Raw genomic sequence first — 12882 nt, forward strand, 5'->3', positions numbered from 1 at the left:
AGGCCCTACTGTGTAAAGCAAGGAAGAGTGTGTCAACACTCCTCCCACTCCGGCCCTGTCCCCGAGGGCCCCCCGTTTTTCCCCACCCTGCCACTTCCAGTCACTTCCTGGGAGGCTTAAGATGGTACAGACGCCAACACATCCTCCTCCACCCAGGCTCAGTCCTCGCCTACTCTTCTCTCTCCCCAGCTTCATTTCTCGTCTCTCACCTCTCCGGTGATGGAAGATCCTTGGCTTCCCAGCTTCTGGGGGGGTCAGACAGCTGTCAGCTGGGTGTACTCCTAAGCAGCTCATGCAGAGCCACACAGCACCCGTGGTGTGGAAACCAGGCCCAGGGCTCTGGCGATTCTCCAAGGCATTTGCCAGCTCTCACGTGGCACAGAGCAATTGAATCCCCCTCCTGAGCCCACTCCCAAAGGGAAGAGCACATCCCCACGATGGACCCGGGGGCCGGCGGTCTGCAGCAGTGGGTTCAGCTTTCCCGACGTGCCCTGTCAGGGAGGCCTCCCTTGTTTCCCACGGGGGCCTGTGCAGATGCTGATGAGCACAGCGGGCAGCGTGCTTCCATCGTGAGGTGGCTCAGGGCTCCACTTCCATGCAGCTCGGCTCAGCCTTCTGCCCCCAGTGCCAGCACATGCGCCCTATGCCCGAGGCTGCAGAAGGCAGTGCCCCCGTGAAAAGCGGTCTTCTGGGGCTGAACTGCCCGTTTAAAGCCTTCAAGTCAGAGGAGCGAAGTTCTCTGGAGAAAATGAGCAAGTGAGAAGGAGATCGCTGACATTGGCTCATGATGCAGAAGAACGCGGCCTTTTGCTCACTCTGAGCGGAGAGGTGATACCTGGGCTTAATGAACTGACAAGCAAACCAAAGAGCAAACCGGTAAGAGGGAGTGGCTGTGCATGTTAATATTCATGGGGTAATAACAGTTACTTCTTACTGAACACCGATTTCCTTCGAGGGCACAACCATGGAGGGAGGGCAAAGTCGCAATTCCGTGAAAGCTGGAGGCCGCCGGGTCCACGAGGAGCTCTCGGGTTTTAAAATTAGGCTTTAGCCAGAATCTAACCCCAAAACGTGGGGGAAGGGAGCATCAGGAAAATAGTTGAACCTGGCTCCAGTGTAACCCCCAGCATTGCTTCAGGAGCACCCCGATTTACTAAGGACCCGGGGGCAGGCTTGCGGCATCCCCGGACTGCCCGTGTGGCATGGACAGGCAGCATGAGGGCTGAAGGCCGGGCTTCTCCTGTCTGCCTCCAAGCCCATCGGCCTGGCAGTGTCGTATCCAATCCTGTTGCACGGCTTTCAGGTTCCTAGTTACCCAGTTAAGCTCTGAGATTGTTTAAGCCATAAAGTAGATTTATTCCAGTGTTTATCGGGGAGACACTGTCCTGTGTAACTAACTCCGTTTCCCCCAAGACAACACAGCAGAGTACAACTAATGTCCACTTATTTTGTAAAATTCCGGAAATAGCCACAAAAGAAAAGTATATGTGCTATATACTGTTTAATAAGGCAGGAAACTATTTTATTATTCATGAAAGAGAGCTAAACTAAAAGAAATCGGTGCTCAAAAGAGTTAAGGTCCGATTCTAGAGCTTTCCTTATGCGCAGCAGATGGGAACGCACTGGCATTTCACTTGCTGGCCACGCCCTGGGCCCCGTGCTGCGGAGGCTGCACATCCATCTCAGTGCACGTCCTCAGGGAAGGGAAGCACCTCGGTGGGGCCCACCACTCCTTCCTCGCGTTCTGTGGGACGACAGACGCTCTGTGGGATTCCTGAAACAGCCCCGTCCCAGTCCTCTGTCCCACACACTGTCCACAAAGAAACACAGGAAAAGGGGACCTAGCTACATCACAGACAATAAAGTGAGGGGTCAGGGGGCAAGGGACGGCAAAGAGAGGTCCTGATCTGTGTGTTGGGGACCAGGAATTAAAGAAGTAGGAGAATGAGTAACATTGGTTGAGAGCTTACTATGTGTCAGGCACCAGGCTAAGAACCTGGCACCCGTGGTCTCCTTTCGCCTTCACAACAGCCCTATGAGGAAGACCCTTACTGCAGAGGTATTATTATGGGGCTAAAATGGGTCTGTGATTATCTCCATTTCACAGATGAGAAAACTGAGGACCAAAAAGGTAAATCATTTTCCAGAGGCTATTCAGCTGGTAAATAGTGGAGCCAGGATTCAAACCCTGGGCTACCTGTCTCCAGTGACCTTGACCCTTGCCCCTTAGCAGAAAAAGTGCTGGGTAAGTGGGAAGCACACTCTGCTCCTGACAACTAGAAAAGCAGGACACATCAAGCAAACGGAGGAACGTCAGCATCCTGTGAGGCTGTGCACTTTTTCCCGGGCTGTGATCTGGCCTCAGCCCTTCGGGAATTCTCCACTGTACTCATGATCACCTGAAGCCCCAAAGTCAGCCTCATGATCTCCCAACACTCCCCAATGGCCCCGATGAGTATTCCCAGCCAGTTCACTCTCTTATACTTCAGTCTTGGACCTCAGGGAGACCTGCTTGTTTCCAGTTGCCCCTCCAGAAAGGATGACCCTGTCCCATGACCTGGGGACATCAGGAAATGCCCCAGCGGCTCCGAGGGCAGGTCCCGGAGGAAAGCTGGCCCTCATGGTGCCACCAGAGCACCTCCCGCGGGGCATGGCTTTGAGGAATCTCAACTCGCACTCGGGTGTGTGAACTCGGTACTTGCCAGGATTTCTCACCTCCCTAGAATCCATGGCACACTCAGCTTACCCTCAGCTGGCAGGGGCAAGGATTCAACGGGGCCTGTCCTACCTTACTTTGCCCTCAGAACACCTATTCTTACTTGGCTGCATTCAGATCTTGAAAAATGAGGAGCATAGCAAACATTTAGGTAAATACATTAAACATTTGGGCACACACGGGTTATCACCATTTCAGATCTGCATGGGGCCTCCTCCCAAGAATCCCCTCCCCACCACCTCACATCCTTTGCTTTTCCCAGGACATTCACCCTCCGGTCCCTTCAGGCTCAAACTAGAACCGCAGACCTCGGCAGCAGGAGCAGGGCCAGGCCTGCTCTCCACGCGTGGAATGGGGTAAGTCCCGTGCGCTCCGGACGGCTTAGGTTTCTCACCCGTATTTGGAGGCGATGACCCAGTATGCTTTTCCCCAAGTGTGGGGGCTGAGGGATACGAGGGTGACAGAGGGCCCTTCTGTGCAACCCTCACTCAGCAGCCTCACCCACCAGGGGCCTAGCATGGGGCCTGCAGAGAACAGGGGAAGTGAGGGGATGACATCTGGCCGCTCACTGGCTTGGATGTAGGCTTCCAGAAAGTTCTATTTTCCCAGTGGTTTCCACAAGAAAATGCAAAGAAACTTGGCAATGAAAATATGGCTCCAAAGTAAGAATGCCGCAAAAAAAAAAAAAATGTAGTAAGCTTTAACAGCCGCTGTTACTCTGAAAATCCAAGCAGATGGGGACTGCGACTGCAGCTGTGTCATGGCTCCTGTCTGAGCAGCCTTATCAGATCGGAGCCTTGGTTACCACATGGTTATCACCCCCCATATATTCACTAAAGATGAATAGAGACCAAGCCTGCCGGGGTGACTTACCCAGAGCGGCTTCCCGGACGTGGTCTGCAAACGTAAAGCTGGGGAAGAGCAGAGCCAGCTCTCGGCGGGCGGCCTCCGCGTCCCGGCTCCCGTGGACCGCGTTAAAGGGCACCTCCGTGCCGTACTGAGCGCGGAGACTGGGAGCATTGGCAACATGGACAAGACACAGTGGTTTCATTTGAAAGAGAAATGTTTTGCTTTCTGGCAACGTGGTCGCCAGCTACCAATGGGCACCCTGCATTTCTGCGAAATGGCTTTCTCTCGGTTGGAAATGCCAAGAACAGCAGCCAGGGTGACAGGAGCTGACATCTATCCCACCCGCCAGGGCAGCATTCTGGGCACGCTGCCTGGTGCTTCTCAAACGTGCTCTCGTTTCACTTGTGCCACAGCCCTGGGAGGGAACGGTGTGAGTTGTGGCGGAAGCCCAGGGGCGGCCGTTTTACTGATATCATAACCAGGGGCTGGCGCCTGCCAAGGGCTTCAGATAGGTCTGCAGAGTCAACCCCCAGTAGCCCCATCAGCTAATGCTAATATTGCTAGGACTTCCTGTGTGTCAAGCACTGTCCTAAGCGCTTCATACATACAGGCTGTCCCCAAAAAATGTGTACATACTTTAACAGCTGGCAGCTCCGTTTTGAAAGTGAAATGCATTTTAATAAACACTGCCTTTAAAATTATTCGAAGTGTGTGTTACATTTTTGAGGGACACCCTATATATATGCTCACTTAATCCTCACATCAACATCTGAGGCAGGTCCCATTGTAGCACCCATTTTTCAGATGAGGGAATCAAGGCAGAGATTAAAGCATGGCCCAAGGTCACACAGTAAGAGGAAGAAGAGAGATTCTGAAATCTGTCTCTTAACCATGGTACTCTCTAGCCCCCTTGATAGTTGCTCAGATGCCCATTTTACAGATGAGAGAACTGAGACCCTGAGAAGGGACATGCCTGAGTATATGGCAACCTAAGATCTGAGCACGGGGCTGTCTTTCACTAGCCCAGGCTGCCTCATATATGAATATCCCTGGCCCCTACAGCTACAAGGTGCAACCTCCGTTACTTAGCCTCTTGCTCATTTCTTTCCTGTTGGCTGGGCCTCTCACAGCTTCAAAGGAAAGAAAGATGTGGTGGATTTGGCATTGGTGGTGTCAGGCTAGAAACACACAGGGGCAAGGAGCAGACCAAGGACAATATGCAGAACAGCGTGCTCACGCCCAGGGCACCCAGGGAGGGGAGTAGGCATTGAGGGGCTTGAGTGCAGTGCATATTCCTAGACCCCACCCAGGCTCTGACTTGGCTGGCCTGGCAGGGGGTGTGGGGGGCCTGGGACCTGTGTTTCCGAGGTGAGTGTGGCAGGTGGTCCTGAGACCACCCTTTGGGGCCTTCTGGCTACAGAGAGAACAGTGAGGCCTGGGTCCAGCAGCAGCCTTCAGAATTGGGCAACGGAGGCAGCAAGGAGGCATTTGGCGAAGGGCAGGGACTGGATCAGAGGGTGAGGATGTCAGGGTCTCCCCCAAAATTACAACAAAGGGGGATCGTGGCCATCAGAGAGCCCTCTGTGTTACCCACAATTCGGGGCTGAGCATCAGGCAGGGCTCTCTGCTTCCCCAGATGCAGGTTCTGAGATGGATGTAGGGACCCCAGCTAGTGACATCACCTGTCAGGCTGCTCCCTCCTGGCCACGTGCGGGTCACAGGGTCCCATGAGGGCTCGCCAGGCGGTGGCAACGTCCTCGGTGTCCTCAGTCCTGGTGAGGATCAGGAGGTGGCTCGGCCCACTGCACATGTGATGTACCAGCTTCTCAAATGCCTCCTGGAACAGGGAGGGGAAACAGGCCCGAGGGTCAGCGGGGGCCCATCCCACCCACAGGATGGGCGGGGTCAGTGAGCAGCCTTGCCGCCAGCCAGCAGGCCCCTGAAGGGCCCTTGGGAGGGGTGGTGGTGATGCCCCCCCACACGCAGAGGAACCAGGTGTAAGCTAAAGGCAGGAAGAGGAGACTCTGGATTGACTCATTTGGGTTGAACATCTATTATAATAAAAGTATAATATGCTAATTAGACCAGATAGCCAAATGACCTTCCGGACATCCTTCCAGACGACCTTCCAGACAAAGCCACAGTGGCGGGAGCCAAGGCAGAGGCGGTTAGGGATGATGAGGCAGGCAGGCGAGCAGTTAGGGGCAATCAGGCAGGCAGGCAGAGTGGTTAGGGACGATCAGACAGGCAGGCAGAGTAGTTAGGGGTGATAAGGCAGGCAGGCAGGTGAGTGGTTAGGAGCCAGCAGTCCCGGATTGTGAGAGTGTGAAGGCCGGGCTGAGGGAACCTCCCCCCCCCCCAAGTGCACAAATTATAAGAAACTAGAGGACTGGTACATGAAACTCATGCACTGGGGAGGGGGTGGAGCGTCCTTCAGCCTGGCCTGCACCCTCTCACAGTCCAGGAGCCCTCAGGGGATGTCCAACTGATGGCTTAGACCCACTCGAGGGAAGTGGGCCTAAGCCATCAGTTGGACAGTCTTAGCGCTGCTGCAGAGGTGGGAGACACTTCTGGCTAAGTGGTGCTCCCGCTGTGGGAGAGCACTGACCACCAGGGGGCAGCTCCTGTGTTGAGTGCCTTCCCCCTGGTGGTCAGTGTGTGTCATAGCAACTGGTCATTCTGCCGTTCTGTCGATTTGCATATTTGGGTTTTATTATATAGGATTAGGAAGGGGCATTTTTAAAAATCACATATATGAAAATCCTGTGGATGCTGGGTAACCAAGGGTGGGGTGTAGTTGAGACTTTTTTTTTGTTTCTTTGTTTTTGGGGGACAGTACTTTAGAATCCTTTCTCTTCCTTCAAGTAACAGCTCTCTGGTTTTCCTTCCTGAACAGCCCTTCCCCCATCATTTGGCCCTAGTCTGGCTGACAACCGTAATGTCTCTCCACACCCCCATTTCCCCCCATGCACACACACCTCAACGAGAGAGAGGGCTGTGACCAAGTTAGGCCGCCAGCTCCTTCCGCCAAGTCCATGAGCCAAGCAGATGCGAAGGGAGGTGGCTGAACCCGAGTCCAACGGCAGCACCCCGGCCCCCGAAGTGACTGTCCGTGAGGTCCTGCTCCTGACGTTCCCTACAACTGTCTTTGTTCTCCTCCCCAACACCTTCTCGTTCAACTCTTCCTTCAGTTCCCAGAGTTAGGGAGCATCATTTCAATCAATCCCTTATTTCATTACTTAAGGTAAAGTCCAAATCGCTTCCTGCAGCCAAAGCGCCTTCACCCATGCAGCATCATGACCGAACCAATTCACAGCCGCCTCCTGCTATATTCTTGCTCTTCCTAATTCTCTATTTTCTCCCAAACTAGTAACCTGTGATCATACTCGAAAGAGAAGAGATGGGAGCGGGTTGGACAATGGGAGCGGACGAGCTGACCTCTCCAGATCTGTGTTGGTAGAAGAGTCGCATTTCTGCCTCCGTCATGGTCCTCTCTTCACTCGTTATAATGTCAAACCCAGCTTCCTGGATCTGCAGAATATACACACACATTCTGAAAGGGTAAAGGAAGCCCAAATCCCCATCTAAATGAGCTGAAAAGTAGAAGATAATAGAAAAGGCAACATTAAAAACAGTGGAAATCCTCATCTTTATCATATCTTTCCTTAGATTTTTTTTATTTTAATTTACATAAATGGAATTTTGGTTAAAGCTCCTTAAAAGCGTTCTCTCCCTACTAGGAAGGACACTGCTCCACGATGCCCACCCCTGTTCCCACCAGAGGAGACCCGAGGACAGCCTGTCGAGTACGTGTTGTCCCTCTACCTTCATGATAATCTCATCAGTCTTCCCGTGGCCGACTGCATCTGGTTTAATGATCGCCAAGGTACAGGTCTTCTCTGATGAAGCTGTAATAAGCCAAGGGTGGTGCTGTCAGGCGCTGGGCTCATCCATCTTGGAGGCTCTCAGGAGGCCACCTGCAGAGACTACACAGCCTCTGCACACAGCTCCCAGGGGTCCCTCGCCTGGCCTCTGGCTGCGCCCCTGCAGACCTGGACTCTAGTGGGAGCACAAGTCTGGCTCCAGACCTCAACCTCAACCTCAACCTGGCTGCAGGGGATGGAGACATGCTAGGGACACAGACCTGGAAGGGATTGAGGGAGGGGGGGAAGGAGGGAGGGAGGGACGGAGGTGTGGGAGGAGATCAAAGACTACCAAGGAACAGAAACCCAGAAACAGCTGAGAGAGGAGGCCTGCAGGAGGAGGAGGGGGGAGCCGTGGCAGCAACGCAGGCCTGACCACTCCTGTTCCTTCCTGTCACCCTCTCATGATTCCTGGCTCTGACTGCTGTGTTCCCCTCTCACTCTGCGGGCTTCTTTTTTACTCCCCTGGCACATGGCCAAGGAGGGCTGCCCGGGGCCCTGAGCCCACATGACCCTTCAGCGCCAGCGCACATGACCAAGCTACAGCTCTCCAGCCTTCTCGGCCTCAGTTCAGTTTCCCCGGAGAGAAGCCCAGATTGGCCAGCGTGTTGTTTGCAGCTAAGGCACCAGTCATAGCTCACCGATGCATCTACTGACTGGCTGCCCTTTGGTCAGTGTCCATGGGTCCAATCAGCCGTGACGCCGAGGGAGATGCCACATAACCACAGTCCACTGCTCAGGCCGCCGGCGCTGCAGGGAGCCCGGTGTCCAGTCATGAGTCTGTCCTGTTGTACTCCCTCCTGTTTGTATGAACGGGGCCTTGGGGACCAACCTCTGCTCTCCACAGACTCTGTGTCCTCCTAGCCGCTTCTATTCTCAACTTTTACATCAGCTGTGTTGCAATGAGACTTCACAAGATCCGAAAAATCTCAAAAGAAGTGTACTGCAAGGCGTGAATTATTTGAAGCAACATCTCTACTCATTTCCCGGTGAATTCCACTTACAACATCCTATGAGCACTATGAGCACTTGGACCCTAAGGGGCTCTTACATAAATGTCCTTATACATTGACCAGTGAGTGAGGTCAGCTCAGAGGTACGCGGTGAGAAGAGAATCGGCCAGAGCAGGGGCCTGGAGAACTCCAGCTTGAAAAGGGAGTAAAAGAAAAGACGCCAGTGAAGGGGAGGCTGAGGAGAGGCCGACACGTTGGGGAAACCGAGAAAGGCCGTGACCAAGAGAAGCCGAGAGAGAAGAGCGTTGGAGAAGGAAGACATTGCGGACGTCCGCGTCTGTAGGAAGACGCCGTAGGACGTGACTGGGCACGGCCCCTTGGGTTTGGCATGAAGAAGGTCAGGGGTGCCCTGGGAGGAGCAGGTCAGGGGGAGCAGGCGGCAGCCGCAGGTCGGGTGGCCCCCGGAGTGTGGACCAAGTTCCGGAAGCTCAGAGTGGGGAGAGGAAGGCCAGGGCAAGGACAGGGTTTTGCATTGTTTTCTAGGCGGAGAGATTGGATTTGAAGGAAAATAAGGGGGAGGGGACGGGACTCACAGGAGATAATCCAAAAAGGAGGCAACAAATGTGTCCTACAGAAGTCAAATGGACGATTTTTCTTTTCACACTGGAGCCGTCTTGCTCTCCTAAACTGGGCCTCTCCTTGTTCGAACCCAACTCAAACATCCTCATTGCCCACACACCAATACACAGCCTCTCTGCTTCGTGCAGTCATCGAATCTTCCTTCTCTTTCCAGCCCTGTCCCCGAACTTAGGCCTGGCTGCCTCTGGTGTCTCAGTGGCCTTCCTCCTCCCCAGCCACAGCCTGGTGACGTGGGCTTCTCCCCACACTGTCAGGAGGCTCGGGAAGGCCTGCGGGGCAGGGCCGTGTGGAATCCTGAGCTGTGGGGGAGCAAGGGCAGAGGGTGCAGGGCTGTGGGGAGAGAAGGTGTTCAGCTGACTCTGATTCGTCAGAAAAAAAGGTGAGAAAAAAAGAAAGAAACTGGAGCTCTTTAGCTGAGATAAGGACTAAGGAAACATCAGCATCGTTACTTGATAATATTAGTGTCGATATCCTCAACTTTATTCCACGGAGCTTTCCCTGACGCCCAGGAGTCTCCGTGAAAGTCACACTTGCTCTATTTGAACATGATCAGAAAGCTGTGAAAAGTGCCCCAAATGCCATTAAAGGACAGAAAGGAGATATGAAATGATGCTGGAGGACAGGTGGCCGGAGGCAAAACGTTTTACAAGTGGCTCAGGTGGCTCGATAAACTGACTACTCGTATATTTTTTAAAAACACATCAAGTCAGAGTCAGCTTGGCCTTTTGGCCTTGCTGGTGGGCTGGGCACTCACCCACATCCGCGTCTTCGCCACCGTCCTTTTCATGGGGAAAGCGTTCCTCCTCCTCAGAGAGAGCCTCGTCCTTGATCTGATACAAATTGGTCATGAACAGAGGTCATTAATTAACTAAAATGACCACAAGACCTTCAAAAACCCGCAGAAACCCCCAAAATAAAGGTTCAAAATACAGAGCAACAAAAGGGCCAAGATGATCCATCTTGGAAACGCGGAGAGCGTTGCTAGCGGCTGTGCGACGGTGCGGGGAGGGGGCGCTGAGTGTTTGGAGACAAGGAAATCCGTGCTGAGCTGAAGGCTCACAGTCGGCCTGTTTCCACAACCACCGAGTACACATACAGAGCTGGCAACAGAAGAACTGAAAGGCGAGTAAATATGAAGCGATTGCCCACACAGTGCAGGGAAGCAGTACAGAGAGAGCACCAGCATTTGGGACCGCCTTTCTTGGGGGGAAGTTGCCAGTTTCCTGCGGGGGAGAGTATGATTCGATGCCTGTCCATTCTATAAAAACAGGACTTTGCCCTTTGGAATCGAATGTGAGAACTGGAACAATGAACGCTGAACACGAAGGCCCCTTTGGCAGGCACTCAGAGCTCCAGGATGTGTCCCTCCCTCTGCCGCAGGTGTGTCGTTCTTCGGAGGCAGCCAGTTATTTATGAAACACTCAGCCCGTGTCATCATGGAAATAATACCTCAGAACCACAGGCTGTTTCTCATGGTCCTGACAGAGCTTAATTTCTAAAGTGAAGACGCGAGCCCTCTGGGATCACAAGTAAGACTTCCAGGCATCGAGGTGAGGGCGGCAGGTCACCAGGAGAGATCTCGCCCTGGGGCTGGGCTCCGCCTGCCCACTCCTCCATTCCATCCCTTTATCTTCATTTCTGACTTCATTGTCAGGGATCCAGAAACCCTGTGACGAGTAGCAGGAGGGGAGGAAGGGAAGTGGATAAAGAAAGTTGAAGCGTTCTGGGTGAAGGGCAGCTTTTTAAAAGAAGGCTCCAGAAGGAAGATTTCAAAATGCCCGTGTCAGCGGGGCCTAGTGCTCTCCCCGAACTCTCAGCGAGCACTCGGGTGGGCATTTAATGAAGCTTCCAGCTGACAGGCCCAGGAAAATGAGTGGGAAGGGGAGGGAATGGCAGGTTTGGAGCACACCCTGAGCTTCTGCTTGCAGGAGTGGCCGCCTTACCACCTTCCGTTCTCTGCCTTCAGCCAGCACCTTCCTCTCGGCCTCCAGCTGGTCCAGGATGGTTTTCTGCAGCAGTGGGGCGTTTGCTCCTCTAACCACGGCCACCAGTTTCCCTCCCTGCAACAGGACAGATGTGCGGCTCAAGCCACAGGAAACCCAGATGCTAATCTCTTCAAGAACCAGTGGGAGTGTCCAAGCGCTTTGTTTAGGAGTGTTCCCCAGGTCAAGGTCAAGGCCAAGGCCCATGGGCCCCAGGCCCACAGCCTCCATCTACTTCTCTGCCTTGTACTCCAGGCCCCTCCTTTCAGAACTTCGTCAGGGCCATGGGGAGTCGGCTAAGGGAGGGACAGGATGTGAGTTGCCTATACCTGGCTCATGCCCTCAACATGTATCTATCTATTAAGCACTTACCTGTCAAGCACCGAGACCCAGGCAAAAGCTATGAACACTAAACACGAAAAGACACAGTCGTGCCCTCAGTGAGTGGGGAGCCGAGTGGGGGCAGAAAGGTGATCATCAAACAAACAATTGCAGTAGAATGAGGTCATTCTAAAGCAAATAGGTCATTGCTTTAATGGGGGGTGTACAGGATGCTTGGAATTCCAGGCAAGATTCGATTCCCAACTCCATCTGGGAGGTCAGGTGGTGTTTGGGGTGAACCTGGGTTTCCTGCTTTCACTGGTTCAGCCGCGTGTGGCTGGGGAGCACGCTCCTCTTAGCTCCTTCCCACGTCTCCCTCCCGCCCCACCATGTTCCATCCTATGACTTCAGTCTCCCAACTGAAACTCCAGGCGCAAATGTTTTCTCACAAGCTCCCGATCGGTAATGCTGGCAGAGCTGAGGGGCCCACACGTTTCCAAACTAAACCCTGGCCTGGCTATCAGGAGGCCTGGGAGGACGGGGGGTGGGGAGAGCCCCCAGTTTCCCAGTATAAGGAGGGGGCTGGACTGGGTCAGGAAGAAGATATCATTCAGTTGCCTTCAGTGCCTGTCAGGAGACCTAAACCTAGGAGCCAGGAGTGACAGTGGGCCCTTGGGGCAGGAGCATGGATGTCGTACCAAAGACATCCCAGTTACCTTCAGATCACTGCACCGCTTGGCTGTCCTCAATAGTCCCTCTCGTTTCTGACTTTCCGTAAACGACCTTCCCATTTTATGAAACATAAAGGTGCATGCAGAGCTCGTCCACCCATGAAGGGGTAGTGGGTGTGCGGTAAGCTCCCCTCCACGGAGCAGAGCACAGGAGGCTGAAACGCTGCTCTGAGAGTGAAACCTCAGTATGAGTGTCCACCAGCCAGAAGCAGCGTATCAGTGACTCCTGTTCTTCCCCTGATGGCCCGGCCAAAGCTGCCCCCACTCAGGTGACGCCCTCGCCGGCCAGTGAGCAGGGCCCCGGCCGCCGGCCAGTTGGGGCCTGCATCACCAGGACCTCAGGACATCGTCCTCTGCCAAAATGATAAAGGCAGTCAAGGAGCAACCACATCCCGGGTTTGCATCAGTGTGACCCCTTGGTGACTCCCAGTGAGAATTAATGCCTGTGAGACTTGCCCATCTGAACCCCAAAGATCCGCAACCACCAGATAGTCCTGGTTCTGAAAACGTACTTACCGCATAGAACAGGAAGGTGGGCTCACACCTCCCGCGGTATTTTTCGAGGACGTCAAGACAGTCTGCCTCCGCCTAAAGAAAACAAGCTGCCAGCAGGTCCTTGGGCACAGCGGGTACAGGGGCATGATGGCAGGGACTGCACAGACAACCCACATGCACACTGCACTCCACACACCACACACACACCACCTATCACACACACACCACCTATCACACACACCACCTTTCACACACACCACCTATCACACACAC

General features: G+C 53.8%; 1 protein-coding gene across 1 annotated transcript in view; it reads right to left on the reverse strand.

Moving 5' to 3' along the window:
- Window positions 1-1359: 1359 nt before the first annotated feature.
- The window catches only part of NME9 (NME/NM23 family member 9), a 14264-nt gene continuing 2741 nt past the window's right edge, over window positions 1360-12882 (reverse strand). Inside the window, exons 3-10 of the mRNA XM_015561393.1 lie at window positions 12631-12702; window positions 11024-11140; window positions 9835-9910; window positions 7391-7473; window positions 7004-7096; window positions 5248-5402; window positions 3590-3726; window positions 1360-1744 (exon numbers count right to left, since the gene is read on the reverse strand). Coding sequence (XP_015416879.1) covers window positions 1683-1744; window positions 3590-3726; window positions 5248-5402; window positions 7004-7096; window positions 7391-7473; window positions 9835-9910; window positions 11024-11140; window positions 12631-12702 — 795 coding nt within the window. The 3' untranslated portion in view covers window positions 1360-1682. The remainder of the gene's footprint in view (window positions 1745-3589; window positions 3727-5247; window positions 5403-7003; window positions 7097-7390; window positions 7474-9834; window positions 9911-11023; window positions 11141-12630; window positions 12703-12882) is intronic.

This window comes from Myotis davidii, unplaced genomic scaffold (genome assembly GCF_000327345.1).
Source record: "Myotis davidii unplaced genomic scaffold, ASM32734v1 scaffold415, whole genome shotgun sequence".
Classification (NCBI taxonomy): domain Eukaryota; kingdom Metazoa; phylum Chordata; class Mammalia; order Chiroptera; family Vespertilionidae; genus Myotis; species Myotis davidii.